Source organism: Oncorhynchus mykiss, chromosome 4 (assembly GCF_013265735.2).
Source record: "Oncorhynchus mykiss isolate Arlee chromosome 4, USDA_OmykA_1.1, whole genome shotgun sequence".
Lineage (NCBI taxonomy): Eukaryota > Metazoa > Chordata > Actinopteri > Salmoniformes > Salmonidae > Oncorhynchus > Oncorhynchus mykiss.
This window is the reverse complement of record NC_048568.1, coordinates 21,720,128-21,740,279: the sequence shown is the minus strand read 5'-3', so window position 1 is coordinate 21,740,279 and position 20,152 is coordinate 21,720,128. Positions and strand designations below refer to the sequence as shown.

Genomic DNA, 20,152 nt, shown 5'->3' with positions numbered 1-20,152 from the left:
TGGACTAAAGTCTTAATCCAACTCAGGGGGCAACAATCTCCACTCTGAGCTGATAAGAGTTTTATTGACTATGATGTGTGTTTATGCCCCTGTGGGTGCGCTCGTGTCTGTGTGCGTGTTTGTGTGTATGTACAGTATACCCATGTATTCCTGTATCTGCATGTTTTCCTACCAGGGATGTGTTTGGCCCAGCCGATGTTGACCACCAGTTCGCGGTCAGCAAGGTCACACAGTATGGTCAGGGCTTTGATGTCACTGTCGGGGACGGTGGGGTCCGGCATGGCAAAGATACTCTCTGGTTCAGCCACCAGCAGGAGAGAGACTACCTTATTCTCTACCAGACCACCTAGAGGAACTGAGAGAGAGAGAGAGAAAGAGAGAGAGAACGAGAAATGTTCATTTAAAATAGGCTTTATTAATATCTAAATGCACAAATGTGAGCCTGTCGTGAGAGAGAGAAAGACAGCAGAGAGAGAAAGACAGAAAGAGAGAAAGACAGAGAGAGAGAAAGACAGAGAGAGAAAAAAAGAAAGAAAGGGAGAGTGTTTTTCTTGTATTCTTACATGTTCTCTTCTGAGGCAGGCCGTGTTGAGGGTTGAGGTAGGGGCTGTTCTCAGAGTCTATCCTTCTCTTGTACTTCTGTCTGCCCCCACGCACCCGGTCCAGACGCACACCTGGGGACACACACACGCACTCAACTTTAGGTACATTAAACACTTGCATGTGTACACAAAAACACTGTATTCCTGTTTAACACACTAACACAATTTCAACACCAGGAGAGTGATGCACTCTTTGAGTTTATTTGATTGACATTGGTGACATCTGTAAGATTATAGGGAGCCTTAGAGATGTCACAACCCTGTAACACAATAAGCAACGACACATAGGCACACGATGACAACTGGTCATCTTAACAAGCTCAGCGGTAACCATCAACATGGAGATAAGGAGCTAACAGCAAGATTAGGGGGGTAAAAAGGGGCACGTGGTGGGGGTAGAATTTGGGGTGATATTTCACAGCCACAGCACACACACACACACGGACATGCGCGTGAGCACATTGGCACACTCCACCATCCAGTGACACCCTATCCCCCTCCAAAAGAGAATGCATCAGTCATACTAATGTGACCTAGAGAGCTTTTATTAGAGGTCAGAACAAAGGCTGCTGCCGAAACAAGGTCATTTGTTCTGACCTCTGCTGCTAGAAAAAAAATACATGGCAACTTAAAGACAATTTCAGTGAGTGCAGGATTTTTTCCTTTCTTCAAATATATGCCTTTTGAACCCAACACCTTTCTTTCGTCACTACAACATTTGAGCTGAGCATGCCAATTTCTCTTTATATGCTATGCTTAACCCCCTGATGACACATCACTAGTCCCTGAATAGTAAGATAAGAGCTGTGTAGACTCCTGTCACATGACTTGGACTCAAGTCTGACTGAAGTCACACATTTAATGACTTGAGGCTCGATTTGATAGAAAATAAAATAGCTTGAGACTTGACTTGGACTTGTAACCTCAAGACTGGGGACTAGACTTTGACTTGAGACTGAAGCCTTGAAATGATCTGGCAGGTTTGGTAAAGTTTTGTCACTCATTTTGTGGCACAGAGTCTCCATGGAATACACTGCACTCAGCCAGAGACAGTAGTCGCAGCATCGCACTTGCAAAAAAAACGTGCAACAGATTGGCTAGTGAAACAGTCGGCCCTCTGATTGGACCAGCAAACTGTCAATCAACGCAAGTCAGTTGAGCTTGCTAACAGATTGTTGATTTGCTGTATAGGATCGGGTGCAGCACAAACTTCAAATTGTAGGAGAGGATTGCCATAAATAAATATGCAGCTCCAAAAATGGTTAGGTGACCAAGAATATTAACTGTTTACTTTGCAAGCTCACCAGCAACGGAGCATCAAGCAACAATTACTAACACAGAGCTACTTGTCTTTTGGTATGTCAAAATGGCTTGAAATGTACTTATGAAGCTTGCATTTGGATTAAAAAAATTAAAATAATTATTACATAACCAAATGTGTTGCAGACAAAATAATCAAAAGGGCCGTCTGGTAGCCTCAATAAATAGACAAAGATTTGTATTTAAATAAGTAATTGCATGTTTCGTTTTTTTTTTTTTTTTTACTTGACTTGAGACTCCACTCGATTTGACTTGGTCTTAGAATACACGACTTGGACAAGACTCGAGACTCTACCCGTTCTACTTGGACTTGACTCGAGACTCTACCCGTTCTACTTGGTACTCGACTTGAGACTTACTTTTGACCTGAAATTATAGTGACTTGGTCCCCCCTCTGGCCTGAGGAGATGAGAGGGGTATTAAGGAGTGAACAGGCGGGTAAGCTAGGACCCCTGGAGCTTTAGTGATGTTGGTCCTTCCACTGTGGTTGGAAACGTGGTCTGGGTTAGTCTAGCGGTTGGCAGGTGCTACAGTTTGAAGTTTGGGACAGGTGATGATGAGGGATGAGGATGTGTGTACTGGGAGAGATTTCACTGTGTTGACACACACACTATTGCCCCTTTGCTTTCGCATAATCCAGTGTATGTGTCAACACAGTGAAATCCCTCCCTACATACACATCCTCATCCCAAACCTCAAACTGTAGAAACTGCCAACTGCTAGACTAATCCAGACCATATTTCCGACCACAGTGGAAGGACTGACATTGCAGGTTGACGTTTATTATAATGAATTTTGCCCTGAAGGCAGAACTCAGCGATATCCGCTAGATGGGCCACCTGCAAAGTCAAAATTGGCTAGCTAAATTGTAAAAAAACAAATGAAAACAACAATTACATTTTTGGTCTTAATTTAAGGCTAGGGTTAGGCATTAGGATTAGCAGTGTGGTTAAGGTTAGGTTCAAAATCAGATTGTATGACTTTGTGGCTGTGCCAGATAGTAGTAACTGCAGTGCTGCCTCCAGAACAAGATTCATTATAAAAAAATGTGTAATTCAGAGGGGTTGGGTTAAATGCGGAAGACACATTTCAGTTGAATGCATTCAGTTGTACAACTGACAAGGTATTCCCCTTTTCCTACCCAGATGGTCATGCATCACAGCAATCTTCACTTTCTCTCTCAAACTACTCTCCCCTCTTCTATTGTATCATCTCTCCCTTCTGCTAAATCCTTCTCCCTCCTGACTCTGCCCCTTCGACCTTACTCTCCTCCCTTTCTGCATCCTTTTGACTCTCACTGTCTACCTTTCCTCCCAGACGGTTCGATCTTCCCCTTCCACTCTGTGGCTGAGTGACTCACTGTGTGCTGACAGAACAGAGCTGCGGGCAGCTGAGTGGAAACGGAGGAAAACTAAACTTCCGGAGGATCTATCATCCTTCCACTCCCTTCTCTCTATCTTCTCTTCCTCTGTATCCACTGCTAAAGCTCACTACATTTCAAGCTTCTGCCTTCAACCCTGGGAAACTCTTCTCCACTTTCTCCTCCTTCCATAGTCCTCTACCTCCCTCCTCCTACTCTGCGGACGACTTTGTCAACCATTTTGAAAAAGAAGTTAACGACATCCGCTCCTCATTCATTCAGCCCTACTAAGCCCACTGATCCCACTTACACATAATTGCCCTATGCCTTGACCTCTTTCTCCCCTCTCTCTCAAGATGAAATCCTGCGACTGGTGATGTCCGGCCGCCAACAACCTGCACACCTGACCCCAGCCCCTTCTCCAGACCATCTCTGGAGACCTTCTCCCATTCCTCACTTCCCTCACCAACTCATAACTGACCACTGGCTGCGTCCCCTCTGACTTCAAGATGGCCAGAGCTGCTCTCCTCCTAAAGAAACCAACACTCTGACGTCAAAAACTACCGAGCAGTATCCCTTCTTTTCTTTCCAAAACACTCTCTCGTTATCTCTCTCAGAATATATTTTTTTTACCCTAACCAGTCATGCTTCAAGGCAACTCACTCAACTGAGACCACTGTCCTCTGTGTCACAGACGCTCTCCGCTCTGAGGAAGCTGACTCTCTCGCCTCTGTTCTCATCCTAAATCTATACGCTGCCTTCGACACAGTGAACCATCAGATCCTCCTCTCCACCATCTCAAGATTGGCCAGGCACTGCATAATCAGGCACTGCATAATTGGTTCTAGGCCCGCTCCTCTTTTCTCTTTACACCAAGTCACTCGGGTCTGTCATATTCTCACATGGTCTCTCCTATCACTGCTATGCGGAAGACAATCAACTACTCTTCTCCTCTTCTCCTGACACCTAGGTGACAAGACGCATCTCTGCGTACCTGGCAGATATTTCAGCTTGGATGTCGGCCCACCACCTCAAGCTCAACCTCGTCAGAATGCAGCTGCTCTTCCTCCTGAGGAAGGCCTGCCCACTCCAAGACCTCTCCATCACGGTTGACAATTCCACGGATTCCCCCTCCTAGAGTGGTGGGACCATGGACAACACCCTGTCATTCTCTGCAAACATTAAAGCAGTGACTTACTCCTGCAGGTTCATGCTCTACAACCCTCAAACTCAACTCTGGACCTCGAAGCCAGTTCCACTGCATTTTTTCCTTGTTCCCCTCTAATCAGGGACTGATTTAGACCTGTGACACCAGGTGTGTTCAAGTCATTATCAGGTAAAACAGAAAACCAGCAGGCTCTGGACCTTCTAGTGTAAGAGTTGAAAACCCTGGCACTACAACATCTGTAGAGTACGACCTTTCCTCACACAGGAAGTGGCGCAGCTCCTAATCCAGGCACTTGTCATCTCCCATCTAGACTATTGCAACCCTCTGTTGGCTGGGCTCCCAGCTTGTGCCATCATATCCCTCCAAGTTATCCAGAATACCGCAACCCGCCTGGTTCTCAACCTTCCTAACTTCTCCCATGTCACCCTGCTCCTCCATACACTCCACTGGCTTGCAGTCGAAGCTTGCATCATCTTCAAGATCCTGGTGCTTGCTTACAGAGCAGCAAGGGGAACTGAGCAGCAAGGGGCAATTTTGGCAAATGCCAGATGGGCTCGACCATTCTTTTATTGGGAGGACTGGTCAAAATTGACACCCTCAAAAATGTATATACAAATAAAACAATGAAAAAGGTGACATGGCCGGCATCCCATGGGTCTCTTAAGAATCTGAGCTGAGGTCACGCAAACTCACATTCAAACTCTGTCATCAGTTAGACAGCCAACATCATGGATTGTAAAAAAACAGAAAGGGTGCCTATAAACGTAGAAAACGCACATTCTACGTTGTCATCTTACTCAAAACTTCCTATTTTTGGGGAGGCTAAAACCATGATTTTTTTCAAACAGTAAAGTACATTATCTTCATGATTCCTGTAATGAATGGATAAAACACCAGGGCCAAATTATTGTCCCAGTCCACCCCTGAGGGAAACTGACCCTCCTTACCTTCAGGCTATGCTCAAACCCTACATCCCAAGCCAAGCATTCAGTTTGCCACCTCTGGTCTCTTGGCCCTCCCTACCTCTATGAAGAGTATCTTAAATAACTCTCACATTGCACCCACAAAACAAAAACAACTGTCGTTTCTTACTAGCACTGAGTTTGCTGATAAATACTTTGTTGAGGGAAAATGTAATTAATACGATTGTGATGTGTTGTTGTCTCACCTAACTATCTTAAGATGAATGCACTAATTATAAGTCACTCTGGATAAAAGTGCCTGCTAAATGACTCAAATGTCAAATGTAATGTAAATGTGTGTGCGTGTGTACTCTGTTATCCTGATTATCCTCCACTGCTATTTTTGTCCCTTTCGTTGTCAGCACATTCCGCTCTGAAGAGTTACACTTAGCTCTGATGTGTATGAGTAACTCTCAGACCATGCTCTTACACAAACACACACACACACACACACACGCACACACACACTCTACACGGTTGGATTGATCTGAGGGGTCCGATAAGGAGGCGGTTGTTGGGTCACTGCCCCTCCCCTCTGCCCTCACCCCTGTTTCATGTCCCCATGCACCCCTCGAAAGGGGTGGGATCAAGAGCATGATATCCACAGAGCAGGAAATGGACCAGGGCAACATTCTACATGGCATCAGGCTGTGCGACCTGGAATTTTAATTCGGGAGCACCACTGCAATTTTTTTTACAAATAAAACTTCTTTCTGAGTGCCTTAAAGAAAAAAGTTAACACATACTACAGACAAAACGGCTTGTTTCTAGCCTAAACAGTTCAGAATGCAACGTTTCTCTTAAAGAGACACTGTTCAATTTTCAATGCAATGCATCTCAATGGTAAAATTGTTTTTATACAACCTAATATTCCACAACTTACTTTTTAATGTCAATGACAGGTATTTGTATAAACATTTAGCTATTTATAATAATAATTTATTATATAATAAACTGTATTTACAGGGTTACATATTAGTTTCTAGGGCACAACATGTTTAAGTTTGGAGCACCAATGAAACATTTGCAGTCAGCATGTACACTACCGGTCAAAAGGTTTAGAACACCTACCCATTATTTTTTACTATTTTCTACATTGTAGAATAATATCGAAGACATCAAAACTATGAAAAAATGCATATGGAATCATGTAGTAACCCAAAAAAGTGTTCAAATAGCCACCCTTTGCCTTGATGACAGCTTTGCAAACTCTTGGCATTCTCTTAACCAGCTTCATAAGGCAGTCACCTGGAATGCATTTCAATTAACAGATGTGCCTTCTTAAAAGTTAACTTGTGGAATTTCTTTCCTTCTTAATGCATTTGAGCCAATCAGTTGTGACAAGGTAGGGGAGGTGGGTATACAGAAGATAGTCCTATTTGGTAAAAGTCCATATTATGGCAAGAACAGCTCAAATAAGCAAAGAGAAATGACAGTCCATCATTACTTTAAGACATGAAGGTCAGTCAATATGGAAAATTTCAAGAACTTTGAAAGTTTCATCAAGTGCAATCGCAAAAACCATCAAGCGCTATGATGAAACTGGCTATCACGAGGACCGCAACAGGAATGGAAGACCCAGAGTTACCTCTGCTGCAGAGGATACATTCATTAGAGTTACCAGCTTCAGAAATTACAGCCCAAATAAAATCTTCAGAGTTCAAGTAACAGACACATCTCAACATCAACTGTTCAGAGGAGGCTGTGTGAATCAGGCCTTCATGGTCGAATTGCTGCAAAGAATCCACTACTAAAGGATGCCAATAAGAAGAAGAGACTTGCTTGGGCCAAGAAACACAAGCAATGGACATTAGACGGGTGGAAATCTGTCCTTTGATCTGGAGTCCAAATTTGAGATTTTTGGTTCCAACCGCAGTGTCTTTGTGAGACATGCAGTGTGGGTGAACGGATGATCTCCACATGTGTATTGGAGGAAAAGCATGGAGGAAGAGGTGTTATGGTGTGAGGGTGCTTTGCTGGTGCCGCTGTCTGTGATTTATTTAACCAGCATGGCTACCACAGCATTCTGCCGCGATACGCCATCCCATCTGGTTTGGGCTTAGTGGAACTATAATTTGTTTTTCAACAGGACAATGACCCTACACATCTCCAGGATATGTAAGGGCTATTTTACCAAGAAGGATAGGAATGGAGTGCTGCATCAGATGACCTGGCCTCCACAATCCGCTGACCTCAACCAAAATGAGATGGTTTGGGATGAGTCGGACCGCAGAGTGAAGGAAAAGCAGCCATGTTCTCAACATATGTGGGAACTCCTTCAAGACTGTTGTAAAAGCATTCCAGGTGAAGCTGGTTGAGAGATTTCCAAGAGTGTGCAAAACTGTCATCAAGGCAAAGGGTGGCTATTAAGAATATCAAATAGAAAATATATTTTGATTTGTTTAACACTTTTTTGGTTACTACATGATTCTATATGTGTTATTTCATAGTTTTGATGTCTTCACTATTATTCTACAATGTAGAAAATAGTGAGAATAAAGAAAAACCCTAGGTGTTCTAAAACTTTTGTCTGGTAGTGTATGTGTAGTAGCAAAGTCACTGAGGGAGGAACTATGTAAAGCTGCCTGGATAATGATCTGATGTTAACAAATACCCTTCCTTATTAGCTTACTGCACATCTGTCACACTCATTTCACGGAGGGCCGAGTGTATGCAGCTTTTCGCTCCTCCCTTGTACTTGATTGATGAATTAAGGTCACTAATTAGTAAAGAATTCCCCTCACCCGGGTGTCTAGGTCTTAATATAAAGGAAAAAAACAAACATCCGCAGACACTAGGCCCTCCATGGAATGAGTCAGACACCCCTGGCCTACTGGAAGCTTGTTAGTCATGCACTGGGTCATGAAAGGATGTGAAAAACTCTGATTCTTTTGAAGAGATAAACAAATTAAGGAAAATAGCTATTATTATGTATATAATATGGCCAAGCCTTAGCCATATAATTCAAATTCTACTCATTCTATTTCAACTGTGTGCCCAGAATTTAAATTTAAAAAGCCTCCCATGTGATTAGACCTATGTGATATGATTTACTGTCATATCCTCGACACACAAGGACAAACCTGATAGATAAACAATTCTCAGGGGAGAGATAATGCATAAAGCCCTTCTTCTGGTTTAACCCTATGAGGAAAGACCAGTGTTCCAAGTAGTGGAACAATTAGAATGTTTGTTAGTCCACTGCCCTACTGAATTCTAAAATCGAACAGTGGTTCCATGCTTAATCAATTTCTAATCAGGTCTCTATTCTAGACCGAGGATCTCTATCCTCTTGTGTTTACATTGACCTCTCTCGCCTGTTAAAAGGCACACCCCCCTGTCTCTACCTTTACTGCTGCCCCCCAGAGGAAAAGGGGCATTACGCGGCACAATGGGGTGCGTTACAAGGACCACTACCAGGGGGTTTACGATGGGAGTTACGAGGGGTGGTTCACATTTCATGGAGGTCCAGGAAACCCACAAGGCATCTGGAGGAATTTACGAGGGGTGGGGGGGGCAAGGCTATAGGAGCCAGAGCTGGGTGCGGGAGATGCCCTTCCCCTATTAAAAGGAGCTAATTAAAAAAGGAGACGCACACGCTCGCACATGCTTGCACACAAACACACACAGGGTGACAGAAAACAGATGCTGAATCCTTCTCACCCTGGTTGACGGATGATTAAATCAAAGCTGATGAGCTGAAGGGGGAGGGAGCAGGTGGCAGTAAACTCTCTCTCTCTATTAACAGCTGCCGATTACTCACATGCAGCCTTCAATAAGTGGCTCATACAGTGAAGCTTTGCCTTTTTGGGTCACTTCTTTATCTAGCCAACAATATGTCACCAGTCACACACTCCAGTCCTGACCACAAGACCATGAGAGCGCTGCCCCAGACACTCACTGTAAAACTCTCCTGAGTGTTTTGGGGGCCATGTAGAATGTACGATATGTGTGTTGTTCTGGATAATCTATTTCTATTCTGTGTGTGTGAGAGTAGTGAGTCAGAAGGAATAGAGATCCATTGTATGTAGCAGACAGCCATGGTCTATTTTGGAGGTACAGTAGCATCCGATAAAGATACACCATACATGAACACTGAGCAGTGAGCAGGCACAGTAGCAAGCACCAAGGGGCTGGACCTGTTTAACAGGCAAAGGAATTACATTTCACACTGAAATCAATACACATCTATTTGTTGAGAGGACGTTTATATCCACAAAAATATCCAAGATCTTGATTTGTATATTATTTTCTATTCACTGTATTATAACACTGTAATACGACTTAATGGATAAAGTTCTATTGGGATACAGAAAAGTATATATTGGCATATATGGAGGAGTATATATATTTCAAGGTAAATAAAGGAGTACATGTATTTGGCATTGAGGAGTAGAGAAGTTCCTTCCTCACCTTCTCTCATCATGCCGACGTTGAGACACTTCATGAAGCGACAGGCCTGACACGACTTCCTCCTCCGCTTGGTGATCTCACACTCACTGGTGGCCGGGCAGCTGTACTCGATGTTACCTGTGGGTTGGAGAGAAAGGAGAGGGGGTGAAGATAGAGAGAAAGGTGGAAAGACAGAGAGGAGAGAGGGCAGGAGAGATGTAGAGACAAAAAGCCAGTCAAGAAAAGGAGGCAATTTTCTCGATCCCTTACAAAACCTTTCATTCAACCACTTCAAAACAAACAACATGCTGAAAAGAGACAGGGAACTCTAAGAAACAATGACAAAAAAAACAGGATAATGTTCTGGAAGTCAGTCAATCAGCAGCACTCTAAGCTGCCACGTCCTATTACATCCAGGAAGCATCTGATCACCTGATCTACTGTAAGCATCTACTGTAAGCATGACCCTTGTCATGCCCATCTGTGTGCGGTGGCGGCTAAACTAGCCTAAAGTGGGTCTTAGCCTACGACCCATTCACAGACAATCACATTAAAACAACACCACAACATGCTGCAAACATATGGATGAGCCACACCCACAAACACACACAGGGCCAGCACATTCCCACACTTTCCTCTTGTGTAAACAGTCCTCAGCTTAAACAACAGATGCTGTGGGGCAGGTTAAAACACTGTTGGCAACACATGCTGTCGTGATCACCACCGTGTAAAGCATATACACTATGTACCATATGTGTACATACACATGCACTTTTACACTCATCATATGCTGCTGCTACTCTGTTCTTTATTTTACTCATACTATTATCTATCCTGATGCCATCACTTCACCCTGTACCTCTGCACATTGACCTGGTACTGGTACTCCCTGTATGTAGCTCCATTCTTGTGTATTTTATCCCTCGTGTTACTATTTTTATGATAGCATCATTGGGAAGGGCACATAAGCAAGCATTTCATGGTAAAGAAAACACCCGTTGTATTCGGCGCTTTGATTTGGATTTGATTTGAACACAACCACTAAGGCCTTTACTGTATAGGCGGAGAAGGCATGGGAACCTGTAAGCTTGCATCCTTAGAGTTGATCCGGCTGTTGATACTAAAACAGGCTGTTGGAACTCACATGTCCTACTGCAGGTTTATCTGTAGAAAGCCATACACCTCTGCCCTTTGACCATATACTTTTTTACACACGTGGGCACTTCAGTTGACCTCAATGCTTATGTGAGTTGGCCTTACCCTGAATGGTCCTCTTGAAGAAGGCCTTGCAGGCCTCACAGGAGGCCACTCCGTAGTGGTACCCAGACCCCACGTCTCCACACACCAGACACAGCCTCTTAGCCACAGAACCCAGCATGAACTCACACTTCACTTGGCCATCCTCACCACACAACCGCCTGGAGAGAGAGCGAGAGAGGTTACACTCACATATATGATACATAAACCCATACATACACAAATGGGTACATACACACAAAGACAGACAAAAAGACACACAAACACACAAACACCCGCCTGTTGGCTGTGCCGTTGTTCCCCATGCCCGCTTTGTGTCCATAGAGCCCTTGTGAGTCCAAGCCGTTGGTGCGGTTGTGGCCCTTGCCCAGGGGGCCATAGCTGGAGTTGGTGTCCGAGGAGGATCCCCCGGGACTGGGTTGGGCTGGACTGTCCCCCTGGGAGCTGGGGCTGGAGGGCTCATGCTTTATGGAAGGGGGACAGGGGGGGTCCAAGCCCCTCACTGACATCCTGCCAAGGAGTCTGGGGGGGGGGGTACAGTAGGATACATTTATGGTAACATCTGGTAACATTGCATGATGGATTTAACATGCCCTTTCTGTCTAGATCTATCAGTCAGTTACACCACTTGACCTCAACGTAGACCTACACAAATACACCCACCCATGCATTCCCTTACAACCTCATACCTGTCCTGACCACGTACACACTGACCAACCATCTTCCAGCACCCCTTTTCACTAAACTTCCTTTATCCTTTCCCTTACTCCATCTATCACAGGGACAAACAGAAAAAGGGTAGGAAACGTCTCCCCCTCTCTCCATTCCCTGTCACTCTCCCTATTCCTCTGTGCCTCGTACCCCTATCCCTCTCTCCTGATCCCTTTATCTCTCTCTGTCTATCTAGCCATCTCCACGCTCACCCACCCAGCCGTTTGCAATTTCCCACATATGCAAAGCTGAGGTCCATTACACACACAGGAGATTGCTTAACATATGGAAATCCAAACAAAGATCCTGGACCAGATAGTTTTTTTCTTCCAGACCTCTTGGGGAAGGTATGCCGAAGTCAGGGGCACAACTTTCACTGGGGATGGGGGGGATATGGTTTATCCGACAGGATAAAATAAATATATATTATTATTATTATGTCCCCCCCACTTCTAAAACCGAAGTTACGCCCCTGGCTGTAGTAGATATTACCAATTGTGTTCAGTTACCTAAACAAAGTCTATAGATTTGATTTTTAACTCTGTCTACTTGAGCATTGTAGAGGTATTCGAGGTATTGGGAATGTGTTGTTTTTCTATGCTAGTACAAACAGTGTGTGTTCACATTCTACTGTATGGAGGTATGTTCATCCCCCTACAGTGGGCTACAATGCATATGACAGTATTCTAAAATAATGCTCACACACACACAGGCACACTGACCCATGTGACCATAGGCTCCTACCACCTACACATACTGTACACACTTCACGCTTCATTCACACTTCATTCTCAGACATGCTTTCAAATGTGGTCATGTGTCATCGTAAACACTTGAACAAAAACACACACGTGCTTGCATGCCATCGTGTGTCGCCATACCCCCTCCCAGCTCATGGCAGGAACCCAAGCTCTGTTCCTGCCATGTAAATCCACACGGTCATGACCACCATTCATTTGACAGGCAAACTATCTGGCTGCCCTAAACACCACCAGAGTCAACCATGACCACGCTCTATCGCCCCTCGAAATACAGAGAGAGAGAGAGATTGAAAGAGCGCGAGAGAGAGAGAGAGAGAGAGGGGGATAGAGACTCAGAGAGAGAGAGAGGGGGAGAGAGAGAGAGTCATTCAAACTTCAACCTCATTCTACTTCAGTTTTATATTAAAATAGATAGTGATATATTGTTCACTCCGAAGTGGTCCAGTAAAGCTGGCAGAGGACAAGGGAGTGTGAGGAGACCATTCTGTTCTCTCATCAGCTATCCATCACAAAGGTAGATATTGCTGTGTCAGCTCCACCTAGACCTGAATTGAGGCATTCTCCCATTACTTAGTGGCAGTAGATTTTTCTCTCATAATGCAATAGCATTAGAGTGGAATGGTAAGACGTGGTGTGATATCTAACCTGACAGAGCTATAATCTACAGCTCTTCATAAAAGCTAATCAAAGCCCTGTCAGTGCAGTTCCCATAGACGCTGGGTGTAAATCACAGACTCAGAGGTACATTATCAAACAACTGTGTGTGTGTGTGTGTGTGTGTGTGTGTGTGTGTGTGTGTGTGTGTGTGTGTGTGTGTGTGTGTGTGTGTGTGTGTGTGTGTGTGTGCGTGTGTGCGTGCGTGCGTAACACTCTCTGTCTGCCCATATCCAAAACAACTCTAATTGACAGAGAGAGAGAGGGGGATAAACGTTATTAGCTGAGAGGGAGAGAGAGAAAGGGGTCTATCGCTGGGCCATTACCCGAGGTGTGTAGAAAGAAAGGAGAGGAGGCAACACTCACTCTCAAATGAGCAGTCACAATATTGCCAATGACCAACCAGACGCACGCACGCACTCAGCGAAGCAAAAATAGAGGTAGAGGGACAGAGGGAATGTCTCAATAAATGGATTGTCTGGGTTTATTTCATTTTAGTTTAATAGTCCACTCTGATTTTTTTTTTTTTACAAACATTACAAAATGTATCTAAAATGTTAGGTATAGGTTCATGTGGATGTAAGTTACTCTAGTTATGCACCCTTTTTGGGGCCCTGTTCCCACTATGAGATATGATGGAGAGTCTGAGGAGCGGGATGATGAAAGACTATTTTACTTTTCAATTCACATTACATCCCTGCCTTACCTTTCGTTGTGGCTGGAAACTTGACATTCTTGGTCTGCACTTCAAATTGACCGTAAATATCACAGTAGCCACTAGCGAGTAAGAACAAACTATTCATCAATGACATAAACTTTTCTTTTAAAACATATTACACTATTGAATAATAATGATTAACCCTCTCATGTGATAAAAAAAAGTACAGCAGGCCTACCGTACAACATGACAACAAACCAGGCTTCATTTTTATCAATATCATGCAAATCACGGTAAAAGCAAATTGAGATTGAAAATGTGGGTATAAGTGAATTCACCACAACGAGCAGTTGATGGAAACCCACCAATAAAATAAAAAGCCTCATGATTTGTCAACGTGCCCAATTAGTCTGTACTTCAGTTTGATCAACTACAGCCTACTGATAACAACCACAAGCCGCAGGTAGCCTAGAGCAGCCTATGGGATCGCATCTGAGCCTGGCCAGGGGAAATGTAACGTCTTGTTTTTATAGCCTAAAATAGGCCCATTTAATTGTGTTCTGATTTTTTTTTTAAACGGGATATAATGTAGGCCTTTCTTAATCCAAAATGATTGACCGGAATTAATGAATCAATCAATACAATAATGATGACATACTGCGTGAGTAACTTTTTAATTACAGATGTAAAGATCCAAATGATACAACCCTGCAGACAGCGAGCTCAGCCCTGTTACTTTTTGTCCAATCACAATTTTTTTTTTAAAAACATATCCTATTTGTATGAGCTACATTTTACATGCATGTAAAATGTAGCTCATACAAATAGGATATGTTTTTTTTTTAAATGTAACATTGTGTGGTGAGACAACAAAGTGAAAATAACTGTGATTGGACAAAAAGTAACAGGGCTGAGCTCGCTGTCTGCAGGGTTGTATCATGTGGGAATGGGCTCCCATCATTTTGCATGACTCGGTGCAGCAGGCAGCTACTGTGAAAATGTAAGAATGTAACAGGCTGTTACTGCAATTTCAGCTGAAAACTAAATAAAACAAGTCTCAAATATTGCATATGCATTTCAGCTATTTCAAAAAATATTTCTCTGCTATTACCATTTATACTGCTAGAGCGTTGGCTGTTTACACTATCCTGCTTCAAGGGGGTCAACTGTCGGGCGAGTGCCATGCGCTACCTCTGGCAGTAGCGGTTGAGACGTAGCAAGTACGCAAGTTTACATTGGAGTAATATGTGTAGCCGATGGTATTTTTACAAAACGTGTAGTAAGTGTGAAGAGGCTCTAAGAGACACATATTACTGAAATGTAAATTACTTCTTCAATTACCCCCTAACTCCTATCCATAACCCCCTGGTCAGTGATTTGGGTCAGAGGGGATTCGTGCACAGTGATTCCTAATGGGCCAATAGCAGATGAGGAGGTATCAGTCCTGAGCTGAAAAACCAGCACCACCGATAAGAGTCTTAGTTTAAGTGTCTCAATGGGCTTGGGTCAAACCAGTTTGATAAGTCTCTCTTTATCTCTTTTGCTCTCTTGCTCTCACCCTATCTTTGTTTCCCTCACTTCCTGTCTCCCTTCTCTACCCCATCTTTCTCTATCCCTCTCCATATGCTGTTAAATTCAATTCCATTTCGATTCAAAAAGCTTCATTGGCATGACAAAGCAATTCATTTAAAAAAAAGTATCTGACGCTAATGTAATAACAGGTGAAAATAATCGCTCTTCATATTTTGCTACCAAACATGGTAAGACTTTTCTTATAACTGTATATTAATACTGTAATTACACTAATAGCAACACACAGTAACACAAAAACATAAAAACATGCTCTGTCTCCACATCCTCTACATCTGTCAGTCACTCTCCCTCTCTGTCTAATCTCCTGCTATCCTCTGGTTAGGGTCTTATCTGAGCTGTTGTCTAATATTATCACAGGGTTAAAATCTCTTAGATGTTAAGTCCCCTATTTACTTTGAGAGGTTCTGAAGCAGTTCCGACTGATATTTTGGTGTACAGAGCATTCTATGAATGTCGCAGGGTCCAGTGCTTTATTGTGCCAGAAAGCCTCATCTGTCTGTTTTTCTGCTTCCACTCTGTGTCAGGTTTCACACCCTACATTTGCATAGGTAGTGACGTATCACATTTTCTGGCCTATCCAGACAAAGTATCGATTTCCTCTGTTTCTGAGCGACGCAGACCAGCTTGGGAGATGGCCTATTAAATGGGACAGTCTAGTGAATCCAGCAGTGGATTCATCTCACTGTGATATTCTCAGCCGGATTTAAAGCTCTCATGAAAAAATACGAAACAATTTTGGAGAATTGAAACACGACCACTTTCTCTTGGTCACAGCTGAAGTAATGAGACTGCAAACATTCGAATGGTGTCTCTGCATCACTCAGAGGACGCTTGGCTGAAAAGTATGCTGTCAGTTACACGAAATGGTGCCAATATTGTTCAATTTGTGTCCTCAAAAGTGAGTACACCTCAGCAATTAATATCTATTTTGACCAGAAAGGTGAGTTCCAGACCAATCTAGAACTATACAGAATTACTAGTTATTGGTAATGGCCATCTCATGTATTTTTAGGAGAAAATCTACATTTTGACATTGTGTTCAAGACAGGGTTTGCTTTGCAGTGGTGCAAAAAATAGCTAAAAACACCAACAAAGAGCTAATAACACCAGTGACCTACAGAATCTCACCTCTCTCTAAAGTATTGTTCATCTCTCGCACTCTCCCAACTCTACCTTTCATTCCCTCACATTATCACTCTCTCTACCTCCCCTCCCTCACTTTCAGACCTACTCCCTTAGCTCTGCATACACAATGCAGGTATGGGTCTCATCCGTCAGCTCTGCATACACAATGCAGGTATGGGTCTCATCCGTCAAAGTCCTCATCCTCTCATTCAGACACTTTCTTTTTCAGCAAAACTCCAAGAGGTACACTTGCTTCCACTACCTCTGTTTTACACAGAGCTGCTTATACTGACATAGTGACACCATCACACCAAATAGCAAATTAAAAACTCCAAAACTAAGATCTTAATTTGAGAACAAGACTGCAAATAGTAGTGCACTGCACATGTACATAGTTCAATGCTTACCATTGCCTAGATAGTGCTATTACACTTTCTTTACACTCTACAGACAGTTTATATACATACAGAATATGGATCAGAACAGTCCATGTACTTACTCAGTGTCAGAGTGATAGGTGAAACACTCAGGGAGGTACAGCTCTACTAAATCCATGTGCTCTTTGCCACCATACTCTGAGGAGAAAACCTGCTCACTAGCAAAGATCCCTTTGAGCTTTCTCTCTCTTTCTTTAGTTTGTCTGTCTCCTTTTCTTTCTCAGTCTTTCTCAATCTCTGTTTCACTCTCTGACACACTTTCACTGGAGCAACAGTGTCTCCCTCTCTCTAGCTCTCCCTGTCACTCTCTGTCTGTCTGTCTTTGTTTCTGTGTGTCTCGGTCTCTATCTGTGTGTCTCTCTCATGCTCTTGCTGACTTTCCCTCTAACAGCAGTGTTGAGACTCCAGCCAGTGAGGTCTTAAGTGTTGTGGCTCAGTCTATGATAGAGCACTCAAAGCTACAGCTGGTGCTCATGAATATCTAGGAACCATTTTACATGCCCCTCCCTCTGTACCACAATGCCAGTATTTGACTGGCCACCGGCTACTCCAATGAGAGCCGGCCAATAACTGTGGGTACATAGAGACAGGACAGGTGGCAGTAGTGAGATGAAAAAAAGTAGAGGGAGAGAGTGATAGTATAAGAAAGAGAAGGATGAATGAACAATAAATAATGTGGTTGTGGGGCAAGGGGCAGTGCCCCTTGGTAGTGCATCAGCAGTTTCCCTCTTGTTATGTCAGTCACTGAAAGTAACTTAATTAGCCCATGTCAGCTAACATTATATAGATTGCTAGGTAAGTTAGTCTATCCAACTATTTTGTTATTCACTCGCACTCAGATATCATATCAATATGGCATAAGTCCTGGCAAAATGTGTAAAATTGCAGGAAATTAGCTTTAAAACTGCAACATTTTATCTACATCCCATGTAGGGTAACCACATTTAAAATACCCAAATGCCGGACAACAGGATGATTTTGCTGGACATTCAAAATGTTGCCAGCATCAAATGCCAATCATTTGATCTCAATCAGTTTCATGGGAATATGCATTTAGAATTTCTTCAATTACTTTTTTGTTAGCAAATTAGAGCAGATGGTGTTCAAACTATTAGCCTTCCTGTATTTTGTTTAAATCCAAGCAAATTCTGGGTAGTGGAGCGTGCTGTTGAGTTTTGGCCACATGATAATTATTTTTGGACTATTCAGCTAGTTATGTAGAATACCAATAATCATGTGATCTTCCAAGACATTGGGGCGGCAGGGTAGCCTAGTGGTTAGAGTGTTGGACTAGGTTGCAAATTCAAATCCCAGAGTTGACAAGGTACAAATCTGTCGTTCTGCAGAACGACACTGTTCCTAGGCCGTCATTGAAAATAAGAATTTGTTCTTAACTGACTTGCCTAGTTAAATAAAGGTAAAATAAAATAGATTCAGCTTTGATCTAACTTTAAAAGAGCACCATTGTGGGGAGCGAAAAATGGCGGACTCGTTGTCCTCTGGCAGCACCCTGCTCCCACTTCACCAAACAAGCTAATTGAATCAACTATAGCCTACTCTTCTGCGTCATGCAAAATGTAGTCACCCAGACTTGTGGAGGTCTACAATTATTTTCTGAGGCCTTGGCTGATTTCTTTTGATTTTCCCATGATGTCAAGCAAAGAGGCACTGAGTTATGTACTTGAAATACACGAAAGACCACATGTGTGGCTGTTTTATGAAAATCTGGGAATATTTGGCCAAGGAAACATGTTCTGGTTGTAAAACAATCCAGTATTAAACAGGATTGAGTGAAGTTGCAGCAAGTTGAATAAGCAACTAATGAGGATGGAGCACCTCACAAGTGACAAAATCACCTTATATATTTTCAGGCTAATATGACTATTTACTTACTTTTGTAGCTCTTCATCAGAAGCAGCTTTTTAGAAGTAGTTACGCCAAACTGTCCTCTCCAAGTTGAGCTGGAATTTAGTCCGCAATATCAAAATATCAGATCACAACAAGGATTTGAGAAGTGTTTAACATCACCAATACAACATCCTTGTGATGTATATATTTTCAGAAGCACAACGTGACTGCAAGAGACAGGTTGGAATGTCTGACTGAAATATGGGACAAATCAACCTTTTTTCCCGAAATTAGTGGAGTTTGAACTTGATGATAAAATCTAGGACATGATTGTTTGGTTGCAGAACAAAATGCCAAAATGCAGGACTGTCCAACACAATTCGGGACATTTGGAAAAATGTGTAGAATTGAAGGACAAGCTGCACATTCTTTACTTTCCTCCGCCAAAGAGGGACGGCACAAAAATATTTTGACCGCGAGTTGGGTGATGCTGGGGCCACCAACCACATCTTGCTAAGGGCTCCCAAAACGCAAGAAACAGCCCTGGCAAGGGGCACAGGTTGACAGTGAAATCAGTCACCTTTCTAAATCAGAGCATATTCATTGAAATCTGACTTTTCTAGTAAGAATAGCTCTCGTTGTCCCAATAAAAACATTCTCCACTAATAAATTGCAGCCAGGGAGGCTGACAATTTAAAGTAGTTGTTGCATTTGAATATAGTTGCTGTGCGAGTGTGGGTGTATTTACAGTTGAAGTCGGAAGTTTACATACACATAGGTTGTTAACAAACTATAGTATTGGCAAGTCGGTTAGGACCTACTTTGTGCATGACACAAGTAATTTTTCCAACAATTGTTTACAGACACATTATTTCACTTAGAATTCACTGTATCACAATTCCAGTGGGTGAGAAGTTTACATACCCTATGTTGACTGTGCCTTTAAACAGCTTGGACAATTCCAGAAAATGATGTTATGGCTTTAGAAGCTTCTTACAGGCTAATTGACATCATTTGAGTCAATTGGCGGTGTACCTGTGGATGTATTCAAAGGCCTACCTTCAAACTCAGTGCCTCTTTGCTTGACATCATGGGAAAATCAAAAGAAATCAACCAAGACCTCAGAAAATAATTGTAGACCTCCACAAGTCTGGTTCATCCTTGGGAGAAATTTCCAAACACCTGAAGGTACCATGTTCATCTGTACAAACAATAGTACGCAAGTATAAACACCATGGGACCACGGAGTAAACTCAGGAAGGACACACGTTCTGTCTCCTAGAGATGAACGTACTTAGGTGCAA

The 20,152-nt window shown here is 43.0% G+C and overlaps 1 protein-coding gene across 2 annotated transcripts in view; it reads right to left on the bottom strand.

Annotated features, from left to right (window-relative positions):
- Positions 1 to 20,152, bottom strand: part of LOC110522310 (estrogen-related receptor gamma) — a 45,178-nt gene that overhangs the window by 6,826 nt on the left and 18,200 nt on the right. The window contains exons 1-6 of one of the 2 annotated variants that reach the window (XM_021600611.2): positions 17,063 to 17,441; positions 11,341 to 11,583; positions 11,065 to 11,222; positions 9,826 to 9,942; positions 564 to 674; positions 173 to 355 (exon numbers count right to left, since the gene is read on the bottom strand). In XM_021600611.2, the coding sequence (XP_021456286.1) occupies positions 173 to 355; positions 564 to 674; positions 9,826 to 9,942; positions 11,065 to 11,222; positions 11,341 to 11,583; positions 17,063 to 17,118 (868 nt within the window). In that variant the 5' untranslated portion in view covers positions 17,119 to 17,441. Of the gene's footprint in view, positions 1 to 172; positions 356 to 563; positions 675 to 9,825; positions 9,943 to 11,064; positions 11,223 to 11,340; positions 11,584 to 17,062; positions 17,442 to 20,152 lie in introns of those variants that run through there. The other variant, XM_021600612.2, reaches the window with a different exon arrangement.